This window comes from Mesoplodon mirus (assembly GCF_964341445.2).
Source record: "Mesoplodon mirus genome assembly, chromosome: 14".
Taxonomy (NCBI): Eukaryota; Metazoa; Chordata; class Mammalia; order Artiodactyla; family Ziphiidae; genus Mesoplodon; species Mesoplodon mirus.
Window position 1 is genome coordinate 1,637,263 of NC_138990.1, and position 16,891 is coordinate 1,654,153.

Sequence of the window (16,891 nt, forward strand, 5' to 3'; positions counted from 1 at the left end):
CAGAAAAGTTTTGCCCTTATATCTAATGAAAGAAATCTTTTTAAGATTATCATCAAAATGGAAACATGAAATTAAAAAATTCTAATAGATCCCACCTGCCCCTACGAATACTTTCCAGACCACAGTTCCAGACGTGCTGATTTAAGGGGGCCAAAAAGCCTGCTAGCAAAGTCAACAGCCACCGCGAGTTTTCTGTAGCCCATGGGGGCTGAGCTTGTTCCGGCCATTCTCTTAAGGGTGGTAGAGGTTCACCCCTTAGTCCTTCACTTCTTTCAAACCAAACAGGGCATTGTGTGTATGATGCAAATATAAGCCCTGCTCCACCACATCCCAGGGTCAGTAACAATGACCCGAGGAAGGGAAAACAAAACAGTGCCCAAGTAATTTTATGGCATCATCTAGATAATTGCCTGAATCTGCCACTTTTCTTTGCTGTAGGACAACTGACCACATGTGTTTTCCCTCTCTGAGTGTCCTGTCTATTCTATGAATCCATTCAGACAGCCCAGGCAGGCGGTCTAGCTGGCCACAAAGTCCAAGTGGGACCTACCTCTACAGAAGAGGAGAATCATGCAGAATGGAGGGCGTGGGTGCTGGCCAGGCAGGTGGCTAGACATAGCTAGGCCTGAGAGTAAAGCAGGCTGTGCAGATGAAGGATTGACAGGTGACTCCTTTGGTTTCTGCCTCACAAGACAATGACAAGAATTTGTACCATGAAATGGTATTTCATTGTAATTTTGTTAACTAAATGTATAGTGTTAATAAAAAGGAGATATTATTATCCCCATCTTCAGATTGGGAAATCAAGGTTTGAAGAGATGTAGTGTGATACAGCGGTAATCAGTGAAACTAGAATTTGAAAACAAGTCTGTAGACTCTAAAACCTGTGTGTGCCCCTTCCACTACACTACTGTCCTTTGTAAGTTATCACTGGTCAGTCACCATGTTGGATATGGGCTGAGAATTGTATCCTTTTAAGCAGCCGAATTGCCTTATGATGACAGGGATAGGTAGGTAGTAGTTACACCATAACATGATACGCCATAGCAGTTGGATTACCACCCTTTCCTCCAATATGAATATAATTTAGGAAGTCAGTACTTAGTAGCCAATCAATTTTGACTCCAGCAGATTATATATAGGGAATAGAACCATCAAGCTGTGGTGAGAATCAGCAAGCACCATGCTTCCTTCCCTGGAAAGAATGCATTTTCTGGCTCTGAGAACCTCTTGAGAGCTATTAGGAGCAAGAGGGTAAAGAACAGCTGTAGAAATATGGCTGCCCTTTGGCATTTCTTGGCTGGTGCTAAGAACTGGAGCCAAGATCTAAGAGGAACGAGACTGGCCAAGCCCAACCTGGTGTGTAGGCACTAGGGTCTCAGCGCCTTCATCAGTAGAGTGAAAGATTGTTGTAGGGTGACCAACTGTTTCAGTCTAACTGGGCTGGAGGGCTTTCCCAGGACATGGGACGTGGGACTGTCAGTGCTAAAACCGGTCAGTCCAAAGCAAACTGGGATGTTTGTCACACTAAGCTGTGAGTTCCTAGATGAAATATAAACAGACATGAAGTATTTCGCATGGTGCACAGTGCATGACAGGCACTTGACATATGTTACCTCAACTGATCTATGTTAACCCAATTTAAAAGCACTCCTTGGGCTTCCCTGGTGGCGCAGTGGTTAAGACTCTGCCTGCCAATGCAGAGGACACGGGTTCGAGCCCTGGTCCAGGAAGATCCCACATGCTGCAGAGCAACTAAGCCTGTGCACCACAACTACTGAGCCTGCACTCTAGAGCCCACGAGCCACAACTACTGAGCCCACGTACCACATCTACTGAAGCCTGTGCACCTAGAGCCTGTGCTCTGCAACAAGAGAAGCCACCACAATGAGAAGCCTGTGCACCACAATGAAGAGTAGCCCCCGCTCGCCGCAACTAGGGAAAGCCTGTGCGCAGCAACAAAGACCCAACACAACCAAAAATAATAAATAAATAAATAATAAAAGCACTCCTTTACGAGTGGGCATCTGGTTTGGCGGCTGTCACTGGTACTGAGAAGCTTATGAGATCCTTCTGGTGGGAGGGGTGTGAAAAAGTGTTAAGGTCTTCTTCTACTTGCCAAATGTTGACCAACTCTAGGGTCACTAAAAGATCAAAGTCACCCCAAGATGACCAGTAAGGGAGAGAAAGTCTATTTTTTAGCCAGGTGTTTGAGCCTCATATGGTTCCAAAGGCTTTAGATTTCATGGGGTCTTTCTTTCCCATTTCTTTTTATTTATTTATTTGTTTGTTTGTTTGTTTATGGCTGCATTGGGTTTTCGCTGCTGCACACGCTGCTGCTAGTTGCGGCGAGCAGGGGCTACTCTTCATTGCAGTGTGCGGACTTCTCATTGCAGTGGCTTCTCTTGCTGAGGAGCACAGGCTCTAGGCACGCGGGCTTCAGTAGTTGCGGCGCACGGGCTTAGTTGCTCCGCGGCATGTGGGATCTTCCTGGACCAGGGCTCGAACCCGTGTCCCCTGCATTGGCAAGTTCCTCTTTCCCATTTCTGATGAGAAGGAGCAAGCGTTGGGACAGAAGATGAATCTACCTCGAAAGCATCTGCTCCACGAAGGAGCTCCTGAGACAGGCTGTGTTTGCAACATAGGAGCAAAGACAATCGGATTTCTCTTCGAGTTCGAAGCTTTAAAATGAGGTGGTTTCCTCTGTCTGCTTTACCAACTTGTTTCTGGGAAGGAGTGGTAAAGAGAGGAGCAGAGACAAAGGGGAGCAGGAGGGAGGAAAGGGGGGAGAGTGTCATCCTAAGCCTTTTAGACATGGCCCACCCCGGTGTGTGTGTGGAGGGGGGCTGGGCAGACGGGAAGGCAAATTCAAAATTCCCGAAGGAAGCCTGTATTTGCTCTTCTCTCTCCTCTTGCCCTTGACATCTTAAAACCTGGATTTCCTGGAATTATCAACATAGACAGCATTCAAACAAACAAAAGCACAAACAAACAAAAACCCCTATTGGAAGAGAATCCTGAGTTAGTGACCTTAAGACCTTAAGGGGAAATTAGGGTTGAAAGCTCAGTTTGCAAGTGAACCAATGGAAAGTTCTAATAAATACAAAGTTATTATAACCCATATGTTAGCTGGATTTACCTTATTCCTTGAGAGTTAGTGTCTTCACCTCTGCCTAAATTTCTGTAAATTTCCAGTGGCTTCCAGTCTCAGTATCACTGTAGCTCCAAGTCCTGCCTGCTGGGCTCACAGTCTCGCTGTGTCTCACCTCCTGTACCGTTCTCTGCCCTCACCTCCAGCTCCAGCTCAGGCATGGGCTTCAGTCCTCCTTTGGTCTCCCCCAGATTGGTCACATACCACATACAAGTGAGCAGCAGGCTTTCTTGAAGTTCAGAACCCTGGAGCAGTTTTACCTTGCAGAGATACACAATTTTTAAGGTGAGATACTAGATATCCCCTTTCTTTAAAATCCCCTGTCACAGGAGATTTCCTATTGGCCACTCTTCTCTGAAGTTTCAGCCTCCTACCATATTGGCAACTCCCACCTCACCCCCACTCCCCCTCGCCAGTTCCGTCACATCTCCTGCTTCTCAGTTTTCAGCCACCCCCCAGCTTCTCCCGTCCCTCCCAACACATATACTCACTCCCTCCCTTTCAGTCACATCAATTTCCCTCTGCCCACCTTAGCTCAACACCCATTTTTGCACAGCTAAAGACACACAATGTGTTGAGCTAAACACAAAGACCGTCGCCTCTAAGTCTAGCCCTTTAGCTAGACTTAACATTCTTTTATAACATTTACACTTGCAGTTTTTTTAAAATAAATTTATTTATGTATTTTTGGCTGCGTTAGGTCTTCGTTTCTGTGCGAGGGCTTTCTCCAGTTGCGGTGAGCGTGGGCCACTCTTCATTGCGGTGCGCGGGCCTCTCACTGTCGCGGCCTCTCTTGTTGCGGAGCACAGGCTCCAGATGCGCAGGCTCAGTAGTTGTGGCTCACGGGCCCAGCTGCTCCGCAGCATGTGGGATCCTCCTAGACCAGGGCTCAAACCCGTGTTCCCTGCATCGGCAGGCAGATTCTCAACCACTGCGCCACCAGGGAAGCCCTCCACTTGCAGTTTTTGAGAAGGTATACAGAAGAAAATCTCCCTACCCTAGAATTTCATATAAGGGAGACTCATGATTAAGATGATAATTTGATCACAAGTATCAGAAACCTACTTGAGCTGTCTTGAACAAGGAGGGAGTGAGGGGGTGGGGGGAGAGAGAGTTCGTTTATATTGTAAGAGCAAAGGGGTTTCTCACAGTCCCCAAAGAACAAGCCACCAGGCTTGGCAGGAGGACAAGCACCCTCTCAGTCCCCTCTCTGGGACTCCTGGCCTTCCCCCTGCTTCTCCAGTAAGTCTGCTTTATTCCTCTCTCTCTGTAGCCTTTTCTGCCTCTCTGTGCCCTCAGCTTCCAGTTTACATGCTCCTTCTCTACCGTCAGGAAACGCCCAGCTATCTCAGAAACCAAATTCAGAATTTCCAGGCTTGAGTCAGGTGTCTGATTAACTGTTCCTGGTCCAATTAACCACGGCGAAGGGACACAGGTCAAGCATTCCACAAACACGGCCACCCGCGAGTCATCCTTTGGGTGGGGCACTGTATGGGCTGGCAGACAACCCCAAAGCTACTGACGGCAGGATGGATTCCCAGAAACACTGCAAGTCCGCAGATTCTCTCCTCTTCCTTCCCAGAGAGCATATTTGAGTTTATGGACTGCTTTCTAGAAAAAAAGCCTTACTGACCATGAAACTATGACTTGGAGTCTTCCAGTCCCCTCTTGAAGACCACCTCAAGTGACTGCAAGCATAACTTTGGAGCCCTCAGTTTCTGTCTCTCCCACTCCGCAGTACTCGGGGGCCTTGGGCTTGGTCCCCTACCCAGCTCCGTTTCCTTGTTGTTGCTGAGGCTAGTCCCAGCCGCTGTACTCATGAGTGTTAAGCAGTGAAATTCACCTAGCAAATATTTAGCATGTCCATGCTGTGAGTTGAGAGACAGCACCTCTGAAAGGACTCAGAGCTGAGGACCCCAGGTCCAAGTCCTCATGCTGACTTCCTGGTGGTGCTAAACGCCTCCTGGCTCTTCTAGGAGTTGAAGACCTGCAGGTTGCAGTCCACACGGTGATTTTGTGCTTTGCTCAGCTAATGACTGGACAGGTGCACCCCTCCCTGACCCCAGTAAAAGCACGATTCTGTTTGCTTCTTTTCATGTGTTTCCTGAAGCTTGCTCCTGCCGAGGTTAGGTTGAGTTGAGTTGCTGCTGGTTGAGTCCATACCTCCAGTTGGGCCATCGCTATGGGATTCTTGCTGTGAGCTATCAAGGGGCTATTATCTGTGGCCTTTCTCATTTGCAGATTAACTTGCGTGAAGGGCCCGCAGTGAATTAGAGATGCACTGAGACCCTGATGTAGGAACCCAGCTCATAGAGCGAGGCTTCTGTGGGCCTGAGGGAAGGGAGGGGCCTCAGGGTGGAGTGGGAGGGGTAGAAAAGGTATTTAGAAGCTGAAAAGGATTGAGCCCTTGGAATGTTTAAAAGGGCCGTTATTAGGGAGGAAAGTGTCAGACCTGTTGGCAACATCAATCATAGCGATATTTACTGGGTAACTGGCATATGCCAAGCACCGTGCCAACCACATCACATATATCATCTCATTTAATGGCCACCACAATCCAGTAAAGCAGGTGTGATTATTCCCACTTTATAGATGGAGAAACTAAGGCTAAGATTGCTTAATGCCTTGCCAAAATCCCACTGCTAGTAATTACCAGAGTCGGGAGTTGAACCTAGGTCTGGGCTCTTAAAGCACCACACGAGTAAAGAGAATCCTCTGGCGTCCTTGGTGATCTCTCTCTGGGTGTCCCTCTGGGATTTTGAGGTCACCCACAGCCCCTGACTCGGTGTAGCATGCAGGGTCTGCCCCGTGGCGCTCAGGAAGAAATGGGCCGACTTCAGCCACAGTGCGGTACGAACTGTAGAGCCTGGGACCTTTAGAGGGGCCCATCTACTCACTGCCCTGCCCTGCTAAGGAACCCACCAAAGCAGGAAGTCCTTGGTGGTGGCATTTGCTTGGGGCCCCGCACCTAAATACACAGCCCTGACCCTCTGCTGCTATGTTCTCAGCTTTAAAGTGGGCACACTTGATCCTTGAGCCTCAGGCATGAAGACGTGGTAAGGGAGCACAGGGCAGTGCAGGGTGAGGGCGTCAGCAGACTGTTGTCCTAACCTGGGGCCTGGTGGGGCCTTCTGTGCTGTAAAGTAGGTCTCAGATTTCTCATCCTCTCATCCTCTCATCCATCGCTAAGCTCTCTCTCAGCTCTGAGACTTAGTGAATTCAGGGTTCAGAGCTCCTTGGAGCAGCAGCCACTCATGACCTCTAATCAACCTTGGCACATTGTAAGTATTCAGTAAGCACTTGTTGAACCAAACCCAGGAGATTAGGAGTTTCTTAGCAGAGCGAAATAATTCCCCAGGAGGGTTCATCACGCACCCTGAAGTGACCAGTTCCCACTGTCCATGGGCTCTCAGAAAATACCCACTGAGTGATAGCTGGCATTTTGTCTTAGAAGCAGACTAAGAGGGAAAGGATCAGGAGTTTGGGTTTAAAGCTGGGGAAGGAGAGAAACCAGCTGCATGGAATATTACTGACCAAGGGTGGTTGCTGTGGAGCGTGAGGCCCCACAGCACCTCTCCCCCTACAACTCCACCTCCACCCTGGGGCTGTGCGGCTGAGAGAATCCACGGGCCAGGACAGCTGCAGCCAAGGCCCTTTAGGAGGCCCCGGGGAGTCTCAAGGAAAATCCTACCTTTGCCTCTATAAAGGGGCCTGAGGAGAGGTGCCTGGGCTCCCCTTGGACCCCCAGGCTCGGCAGGAAGGCCCCATGGGGGAGGGGGAAGGGGGCAGTTCAGCCAGTCCTCTCGGGGCCTGCAGCTGCCGAGACGCAGCTGCCTGCGGGAGGTTCTGGCCCGGCCTCAGAGCCCTTCTCTCTGCGCCACACCTGAGGACCTGAGAGCTCTCTCTCACTCTCCCCCTGCCTTTCTCTCTCTCTCTCCCTCTCACACACACACAATTCTCTTATACTCACAGTATCTGTAATTCGCTCTCAATACTTTCCCTCTCATGCTCACTACATCTCCCCACACACAACCCTCTGTCCACTGCCCCCGTCTCTCACACATTCCTTTTCTCCCCCCCACCCCCTCCCCCTCCCCCCTCCCTCTCTTTCCCTCTCCCGCTTCTCCTCTCCCCACACCTCCCCTGGTGCTTAACTGGAAACAAAAGTGAGTTTGTTGTGCTCTGCTGGTGGGGAAGAGGACGTGTGAAGGCAGCAGCCAGGGTAGCAGCAGCTGAAACAGGCTGGGGCCAGAGGCGGCGTCCACAGCCGGAGACCCCACCGCTCAGCCACTCCAGGGAGCAGGTAATGCCCCAGACAGGGCTGGGTCAGGCTTCGCCCTCTCTGTCGGGTCTCATCATTTCATGACTGTTCCATTTATTTGCCTTCTTATTTGGCCTTGAAGGCAGAAGGGGATTGCAGATTTAGGGAATGGTAGGCACAAAAGGTCCAAGGAGTGATGTGCTCTCCTCTCCAGAGAACTGTTTGTGGTCTGATGTGACTGGGGTCCAGGGCATGGGGGGTCAAGAGTGGCTGGGGCCTACAGTGTCTGGGCTTAAGGATGGCTGGTGTCCAGGGTGGCTGGGGTCCAGGCTAACTTCGGTCCAGAGTATCCGGGGTCCGGGGTGGCTGGAGTCTGGGGTGTCTGGAGGAGGAACATGACAGAACCTACCAGGGCAGGTTAGGGCCAGATCATGAGGGATGTTTTGAGCCATGTCATAGACCCTAGGCTTTAGGTAGTAGAGAGCTATTGACTGTTTTTCACCTGGAGAGTAACATGACCAAATCTACATTTTAAAAGAGTAGTTCTTGAACTCTGATCTCATGGAGAATTGGTGTGCCCTCTCAGAATCAAGCAGTCATAGTCTTCTCCCAATTTAAGGAAAAAATAAGGTTATTTGTTCAATTGTTAAATTTTCTTCTGTAAAATTTCCTTAACCCTTTGACGTCTGCTAGCAAGTGTCAATAATCAATAAGTCAATAAAAAGGACTAAGTTTAAAGTAGTAGAAAAATTCAGAAATAAAAATTCATTTAAATAAATGCAGTCCATTGAGCTATATACAGATAAATTGGTAGTATTTTCTGCTAGCAAAATTATTTCTAACTCATATGCACAATATTTTATGGTGCTGCTCAAAGAACACCATGACTCCTAGGAGTTTGCCATGTGAACATGTTTGAAATGTCTTAAAGCAAACTCAGGTGCTACACAGGGAATGGGATGGATGGGGCAAGCAGAGGCAGTGGGAGCAGTAGGTGGCTCTTGCGATGATAGGAATAGGAGATAATGAGAACCTGAACAAAGGTGGTGGCAATGGTGGGAAAAAGGGAGAGAGCTAAAACATAGTCAGGAAGTGAGTGGAAGACGTTAGTGTCTGATTGGACGTGGATGATGAGAGAGAAGGAGGCTTCAGGAGTGAGCCCAACATTTCTCCTCTGGATGGCTGGGTAACCAGGAGCACTATTAATCAAACCAGAGGACGGCAAGGTTGGGGTGTTGGAAGACGGGAGGCAGGGCTGCTTTGAATATGTTGAGGTTGACTCGAGAAGGCTGGAGAACTCCCAGATGGAGCCGTCCAGATGGCAGCTGGAAATGCTCAGTAAGTCAGGACCTAGAGACACGGGTGACCCCGGCTCTAGGGTGACACCAAAAAGAACATGAGGTGGTCCAGTAGGGGTGTAGAAAGACAGCAGACAAGAAGGCCAAGGAGGAATCCTGGGGAAGATCAAGATTTAAGTGAGACATGCAAGAAGGGCCAGGGAAGGACACTGAGAAGGAGTCCTCAAAGAGATAGGAATGAATATCAAGAACGTGCTACCTTGTAAGAACCAAGAGCATTTCAGTTCAGAGGGAGCAGTCAGCACCACTCATGTCCCAGAGAGATAAGCCAGACCATAGCTTCACAGTGCTGTAGGTTTGATTGAGTTTAGTGACTTATTTTTTTTTTTTTTTTTTTTTCTTTTTGCGGTATGCGGGCCTCTCACTGTTGTGGCCTCTCCCGTTGCGGAGCACAGGCTCCGGATGCGCAGGCCCAGCGGCCATGGCTCACGGGCCCAGCCGCTCCGCGGCATATGGGATCCTCCCAGACCGGGGCACGAACCCGTATCCCCTGCATCGGCAGGCGGACTCTCAACCACTGCGCCACCAGGGAGGCCCTTTAGTGACTTATTGATTTGAGAATAAAACAAGAGAGACCTGAGAGCAGGGTTGTAAACTTGGGTGCTTAGCATAAATGAGATTAGCAGGGTAATGATAGGGAGTAGTGGGGACTGTGGCAAACTAAAATGCATATTCTCATCCTTCGCTCAGCTCTAATTGATTGTTGTCAGGTAGGAATATGGGCACTGTCGTCAGAGTATCTGAATTTTCAAGAAAAGTTAGAAATCTAGATTTTTATATGCAATCTCATAATTCTTCGTATTAGCAACAACTCCAAAAACTTTTATACTCTATGAGGGCTGGATTAAACACATCTTTGAGCTGCCAGTTTAAAATCTCTGCCTTAGTCAATGTCCTTAGTGTGGTGGGGATGAATCAGTTGCAGCAGGTTGGGAAGTGATTAGGTAAGGAGGAAGTGGAGACAGCGAGTGTAGACCTCCCCCTTCAATAAGTTGAGGAGAGAGAAGGGAAAAGGAGAGCAGCAGAGCTTAGAAGGCAGGATCAGGGGAAGGGGTTTCATGGTAAGATGAGCTGTTTATAGGTTGAGAGAAAGAGGGTGGAGGGAGAGAAGTTGAAGACCCAGGTAAGGAAAGGCTGGTTGACGAAATAAGGATCCAGTAGAAGGGAATAGATGGGGCCAGAGACAGGCTAGAGGAAGAACTCTTGTTCAGAGATAGACTGCAGCAGTGGTAAGGACACAGAAGGACTGGAGAGGAGGAAGTTGATGGAGTTCCTGCCTGGAGGTCTTATTTTCTTGGTGGTGTGGGATAAGAGATAGATCAAGAGGCTTGCAGAGAGGAGCAAAGGTTAGTGGTGGCATCGAGGAACATGGGAAAGGGCGTGCAAGGATGAGTGGAAGTGGCTGTACTTCTGAGACCTGTTAACAGTGGAAACCCCCCATTTGTACAGCTGGGTGGTTTTCTCCAGAGGGACTCATGAGCCTGAGTGCTAAGCTTGGTAGCAACGGGGATTGGCACCTGTTATATTCCAGGCCCTGTGTCACGTGTGTCATTCTCCTTACCTGATTTACTGGGACAATAACCCTGTTCACTCAGACTGAATTCACTCATGAGTAAGTAGCAACTCTGAGATTCATACCCACGTCTAGCTGGATTGAAAGCCTAGCGTGTGCCTTGCATCCACCGTATCACCATACCACACTGCCTCTCCCTGCACCCCAGGACACATTTGAAGAGGTGGAGATTGGGCCAGTGAATTCTTGTTTGGGCATCAGCTGCCTGGTTTTATTGGGAAGTCAAGGAGTAAGAGACTGGAGACTGTGATGAGAAGGGTAGTTGAAATTATTGACCATTGGGAGTCCATGGAGAAATAAGTGAAGGCCAAAGGGATGATAAACTGAGGGGATAGAGAGGCTTGGAGGAAGAGGAAGACTTGATGAAGCCTAAGGGCAGTCAGTGAGAGACTGAACCAGGGCAGGGGCAATGGGATTGGTGAGGAAGGAGAGAATTCTCAAAAACTTTTAATGTGGGAGTGGAGGTGAGAGAAAGAGGTGAGGTGAGAATGATGCCAGCGTGTCTAGCCTGTGCGGTTGGGTGGACAGTTATGCCTCTAACCAAGGCATTCAATGTTGTGTGATACCTCTCTCTCTCCAGCCCACCATGCCCTAGACACACTAACCAGCACACCCCACCTCAGGTCTTTGGCACGCCTGCAGCACTCTTCTTCCAGATATGCAGAAGTGGCCCATTCTCATTTTTCAAGTTCCAATTCAAATGTGCCCTCCTCAGAGAGGCCTTTCTTGACCATGCTATCTAATATAGCTCCGTGGTCTTTTTTTTTTTTTTTCATAACACTTATTACTACTTATCACTGAACTGATTTTTTATGGATTTGTTTACTTGTTTATTATCTGTATCTGCCACTGGAGAGGCTCAAGAGATCAAGAATATATGGGCCTCCTTCACAGCTTTGTTCCCCTACACCTAGACCAATGCCTGGCACATAGTAGGCATTCATTAAATATTGAGTGAGAGAAAGAAGGAAGAGAGGGAGGGAGGGAGGAGGGAGGGAGGAAGAAAGGGAGGCGGGGAGGGAAGGCAGGAGAAGCATGTTTGGGGAAGAGTATGTGTTCCGCGTCAGATGACTTGGGGTGCCTTAGAGACACCCAGAAGGCGACAGCCCCTGGGCAGTTGGAAAGCAGACTGGGAGCTCAGGGATAGACTGTTAGACTGTGCCTGAAGAAAGTGGGCCCATGTGCCACACTGGTACAAGCACATCCTTTCACATGTCTGATTGCCCCTTCGGGGCCAATGCTGGGCGTTGAGTGTGTGGAGTCCAGTGGAAAAGGGGTCCCTCTGGGCATGTTATGCTCAAGTTGGGACTGAGTTTTTCTCCCCTCACTTATTTGTTCTGTTCCCTGCCCTTGCTGCTGCCCTGGCTTTGGCCATTTTCCATCCTTCTTCAGTGTCAGCTGCAAGACCCAGGAGTCTGAATACAGACTAAATCCTTTCATGTCTTTTATCTCGAAGAATATCCCACCCACATCCAATCCACAGAAACTTGAGTCTAGCTTTGCCCAGAGGGTGGACTTCGTTTTACTGAATTAGGAAATACTTTTTTTTTCTTTTTTTGCGGTACGCGGGCCTCTCACTGTTGTGGCCTCTCCCGCTGCGGAGCACAGGCTCCGGACGCACAGGCTCAGCGGCCATGGCTCACGGGCCCAGCCGCTCCGCGGCATGTGGGATCTTCCCAGACCGGGGCACGAACCCGCGTCCCCTGCATCGGCAGGCGGACTCTCAACCACTGCGCCACCAGGGAAGCCCTGAATCGGGGAATACTTTGCCCTTGCACTTGGCTCCTGCTCCATCTCGGCTGGCCTCTCCCTCCCGTGGGGCCCTCAGCAGAACCTGCTGCCCTCCTTTTGCAGGGTCTCCAGCTGCTGAGCAGCTCCAGGACATCCTGGGGGAGGAAGATGAGGCGCCCAACCCCACCCTCTTCACAGAGATGGACACTCTGCAGCACGACGGAGACCAGATGGAGTGGAAGGAGTCGGCCAGGTGAGGCGGCACCTCGGAGGCAGGTAGAGGGGGCTTTCCACTGCAGTCTGCCCGGGCCCAGGCTGAGCTGACCAGCGGCATCTCATACCTTGAGTTCTACTAGGGCGCTTCCTGGCCCCCAAAGACCCACCTACTTGCCTTCCTTGGTGTCCAGAACTGGGGTGGATGCGAAGGAGCAAACAGAAACTTATGGCTTTGTCTCATCCTCAGAGAAATGAAAATCCTGGTGGGAAAGTAGAACAGACCCCCATGAAACCATAAGAGAATAACACAAGGGCATATATCCTTTCATGTCAAGTGGTTCAAACTAAACGTTGTAGAAGGGAAAGCACCAAGCAGGCTGGGGCAGACAGGAGTGCTTCCTGGAGGAAGAAGAATGCGTGCCAGGAAAAACCCACTTGGGGAGCTCCAGTGAGCACTGAAGCAAAGGGATTTGGCAGAGTCTGGGGCAGGACAAGCAGAGCGTAGCCCTGGATGCACACGTGGGGAGCAGAGAGAGCTGTGTATATAGGGGCAGTAGAAGGAAGAGAAGAGCCAAAAGGCTGGAGGAGAGCCACACGGTGAAGTCACGGGAGCCAAGGGAGAATCAGGGTAAAGAGTAGCGCTGGCCATACCCTGTGCCTGGGGCAGCGCAGCCTCTAAGTTGAGCTGGACTGATCAGGAGCATCAAATGCTGCCCAGAGCTCAGGGAGAAGGCAGAACACAGTAGGGGCAGCAGGAGGGGCTGCTGAGAGGAGGAGGGACCCCGGGACAGGAGTTGAGAGCCTGCAAGCAGAGCATACCAGTGTTTCTCAACCTTTTTTTGTATTAACGTCCCCCCCACCAAATTTTTAAATTTAAATTAACTTTGTTAAAATAGAATTAAATTTATTTCTAATGAGAGAAATGAAATGCTAAGAAATTAAATTTTGTCAGGTAGGTTTGAGCTTTGGAGTGCCACAAACCATTGGAATATCTTAAACTTTTTTGCTCTCCTAAGAACCAATTCTTGCCCCCTTGGGGCTGATATTGCCCCCGTTGAGAATGCCTGAACTAACTGCCAGCTGTGCCCAAGGTGGCTTTGCCTGGGGGCCACCATGACACCCCGGACCTGGCAGCTGCCCCAATCACAGCCTGGGCCCTTTCCTTACCTACCAACCTCACTCACCTCAGTAGCTATTCTGTAGAAAGAGGTACGGATTTAACATTCCCAAGCTTCCCCCTCCAATCTCTCCTGGATAAAGAAAAAAAGAAAAAGAAAAAAGGCCATTGAGTGACTAGCAAATTCCTGCAGGCCTCAGAAGGAATGAATTCCTAGCCTCATGGCTGGGCCCAATCCCTGTCTGGAAGCTGTGGAGCCTCTTCTTATCAGCCCATTCAATGAGCCCTTACTACATGCTAAACAATTTGCAGGCTCATCTCATTCAAGCTGCACAATGACCCCGAGGAGGCAGGAAATATTATTATCCTCATTTTATAGATGAGGATAGTGAGGTTCAGAGGGTCAAATAGATGCAAGGGTCAGAGCCTGTAGGTAGCTGAGTCTGGATGCTAGCCCAGGGCTCTCTGACTCTCCAGCTTGAGAGCTTATGAACTTTGTCATGTTTTCCCCATTTTCTCAGCCACTTCTCTCCCCTTCCTTGAACTTCCAGGGACTCTGTTTTGATTTCCATGGGAGGACATAATTCTGGAGGGAATTCAGCTGGTAAAGAGATAAACGGCGACAGCCACAGAGCCCAGGACATCCATCCAGGGCTGATAAGAGAGGGGAGGGCATTTCAAATGACGAGGGCCCAGTCTGTGCTACTGTGGCTTAATGCCTCTGAGGGGCTTGTACCTCCCTGGGCAAATGACTTTCTTGTCCAAGGTGGGCATATAGAGAGAAGGAAAGTTGTGAAAGGCCTTCTCCAAGGCCCAGTAGGGAGAGGGTGACTTCTCCCCACCCTGGGTAAGGTGTGTATTCAGAATCCCTGGCAATAATTACCAGGACCAGACTTTCCATGAGGGCATGTCATACGCACCCACAGAGCCCTTGCTGAGAAGGCCCCAGGGCTCTCAGAGACATGATTGTTGCCATAGATGAAATACCCAGTTTCTCTCTGAGTGTTGATCCATAGAGCCTTGCTCACTATAGACCCTGCAATGAAAGTGATAAACTGTAGATAATGATGCTTCTGGAAGAAGACTCCTTTAAAATATAAAGGGGCCTGGGGTTACCGTCTGCAAACCAGGGTGTTTCCCCACAAGGCAGGCTTTCCAAGGACAGCATTTGAGGAGACCTGGGAAGGGCCCCAGTGTAACCCAAGTGGACCTCAAAGCCCTAGCGAGAGGGAAGTGGAGGCTGGAAGAAGTTAAACGGCTGAACCCAATTCCAGGTTGATGGAGAGAGGAGCATCCTGAGGGCCAGCTTTGGGGCAGGAAGCAGGTGGGGGAGAGCCGCTCAGGCCTCCTTATCTCGAGCTCCTTTCTCCAGCCCAGCCTCCTTTAATCTTCTCTCCAGCTCCCCCCGGCTGGTTTGCAGCTCACTGTTGGAGGTCTGAGCAGTAGGCCTCTGCAGAGGTCAGAGACAGGATTTGGTTATCGGTAAGCAAGTCCACCTTGGCCTGGACAGCTCTGCTGGGGGCTCCTCCTGGCGAACTGCATCAGTAGAGATGCTCCGGGCCAGGCCTGTTTGGGGCCTGTCACCCCACCAAAAAATGGGAAGAATTTCCCTCAGCTGACAGGCTGTGCCATTGACTCAGGGAAGACAGAGGTCTCGGGAGTTTCCAGAATCCAAGAATCAGCAAATCCTAGTGGGTTCTGGGCCTTCTTGGAATAACAGGAGAAAATGATAGGAGGCAGGAACAGGCCCTCATGTGGACACTCAGGCCCTGAGAGGGTTGCAGGTTTGTACCCACATGAAAGAGATTGGGGGAGGGCACCTTTTAATAAAAGTATTTAATTTGTTGCGGGAGGGTTTGCTTTATTGAGTTAGGAGATTAACAGAGTGAAAATCTCAAATCCGCAAGGAATTTTCCCCGGCAGTGCTTTTCTGGGGGTTATTAGTTTGGGGGATGTTTTGGGCCCTTGGGGAAAGAATCACCACTGGACAGATTTAACTGGTTTTCTGAGCTCCACTGAGCCTGGCCCTTTGTGCATGATGGGGATTGTGTGTGTGGGCATCATTTCTAATGTGATCAATGTTGGTAGGTCAGGCTGTTAATAAGATAGATTTTTATTAAATTTGTGTCTTTTGCGTTCCCGGGAGGGGAGTGCAGCTAGCTGTTTGCTGATACTGACCTTGCCTGAAGGGAAGCTTGGGTTGGATGGGGCGGGGTGGACCCCCTCACTGTGAGCAAACAATTTACCCATAATTCCATTGTGTCTCAAGCTTGAATCTGCCTGGCTGCAGGGGACGAAGGGAAGGAGAATGATCTGGGCTGGAAGCCAGCCAAGTGTGGAGGGGCATTTGGGGTTACTCAGAAATAGAGCTTTGAGCCTTCCATGAATTCTGAAAGCAAACTCCAAATCCAAGCTGCCTCTGATCTCAACTCAGAGCAGACCAAAAGCGTGAACTTGCTGGGACGTTCTTATAAGACACATATGCTCTGAAAAGATCCCTGCCGTGGCCAGGAAAGGGCAGAAAGAGGGGCAGGAGAAGTAGGTCAGCTTAGTTGGGTCAGACCAGATCAGTACATTTTCAAAAGCCATCCACACATAGGCGGGGATGCTTTCTCACTCTGTACATGATGGAAGAAGAAGCCTGAACTTTGTCTCAACCCTGAAACTGTTCCTGCTTCCTACCTTGAAGCATGTTCTCCTACCATCCTTTTACTTCTTAGTCTGGAACAGAAGATGCCCCAGCCCTCTGGTCTCACCACTCACCTGGGATCACCCTTATGGCACCACAGCTGCCCTCTCTATGTAGAAAGCAGAGTGGGGAGCTGAGAGTTCTTAGTATAGACATCAACAAACCTCACTCATTCATTCAACTACTATTTACCAAATGTTTACTGTCTGTAAGCCTTGAGCCAGGTGCTTAGAGATACAAAAAACATGGCAGATGCCATCCCTGCTCGTTCAGGCTCTCAGCCTAATGGGGCACAGAGGTAAATAACTAGATACTTGGTGATGAGGTTCTAAGAAAGCGCAGTGTAGGGGCACTTAACCCAGACAGGAGGGATCAAGGCAGATGTGCAGGAAGAAGGGTTGTTTACATAGACACCTGAAGGCTGGGTCAGAGTGAGCCAGGAGAGGGTACGGAAGGGGGAAGAGGCCCCTGGAACAGGGGAGACAGAGACAGAGGAGGCGGCAGAGATTCCCTGTAGCTGGACTAGAGAGGGAGTGGCCAACGATGCAGGTCCTATGCAGACCACGTTGTGGAGTTTGAACTTGATGCTGAGAGCTTTGGAGGACCACTGAGGGGTTTGGGGTGGGAGAGGGACCGGATTGTCTGTTTGAGGGAGATCACTCAGGCTTCAATGTGAAGAATGTATAAAAGAAGGTAAGACTGGGCCAGTTAGGAGGCTGGTCCAGGTGAGAGGTGATGAGATTCTGAACCAAGATGTTGACAGTGGGAATATAGAGAAGGTGTGGATTTGAGACA

The 16,891-nt window shown here is 49.8% G+C and overlaps 1 protein-coding gene across 2 annotated transcripts in view; it reads left to right on the forward strand.

The window, feature by feature from the left end:
• SLC4A5 (solute carrier family 4 member 5) overlaps positions 1 to 16,891 on the forward strand; it is a 95,884-nt gene that overhangs the window by 7,425 nt on the left and 71,568 nt on the right. For both annotated transcript variants that reach the window (XM_082641800.1, XM_082641801.1), the window contains exon 3: positions 12,198 to 12,327. In XM_082641800.1, the coding sequence (XP_082497926.1) occupies positions 12,198 to 12,327 (130 nt within the window). The remainder of the gene's footprint in view (positions 1 to 12,197; positions 12,328 to 16,891) is intronic.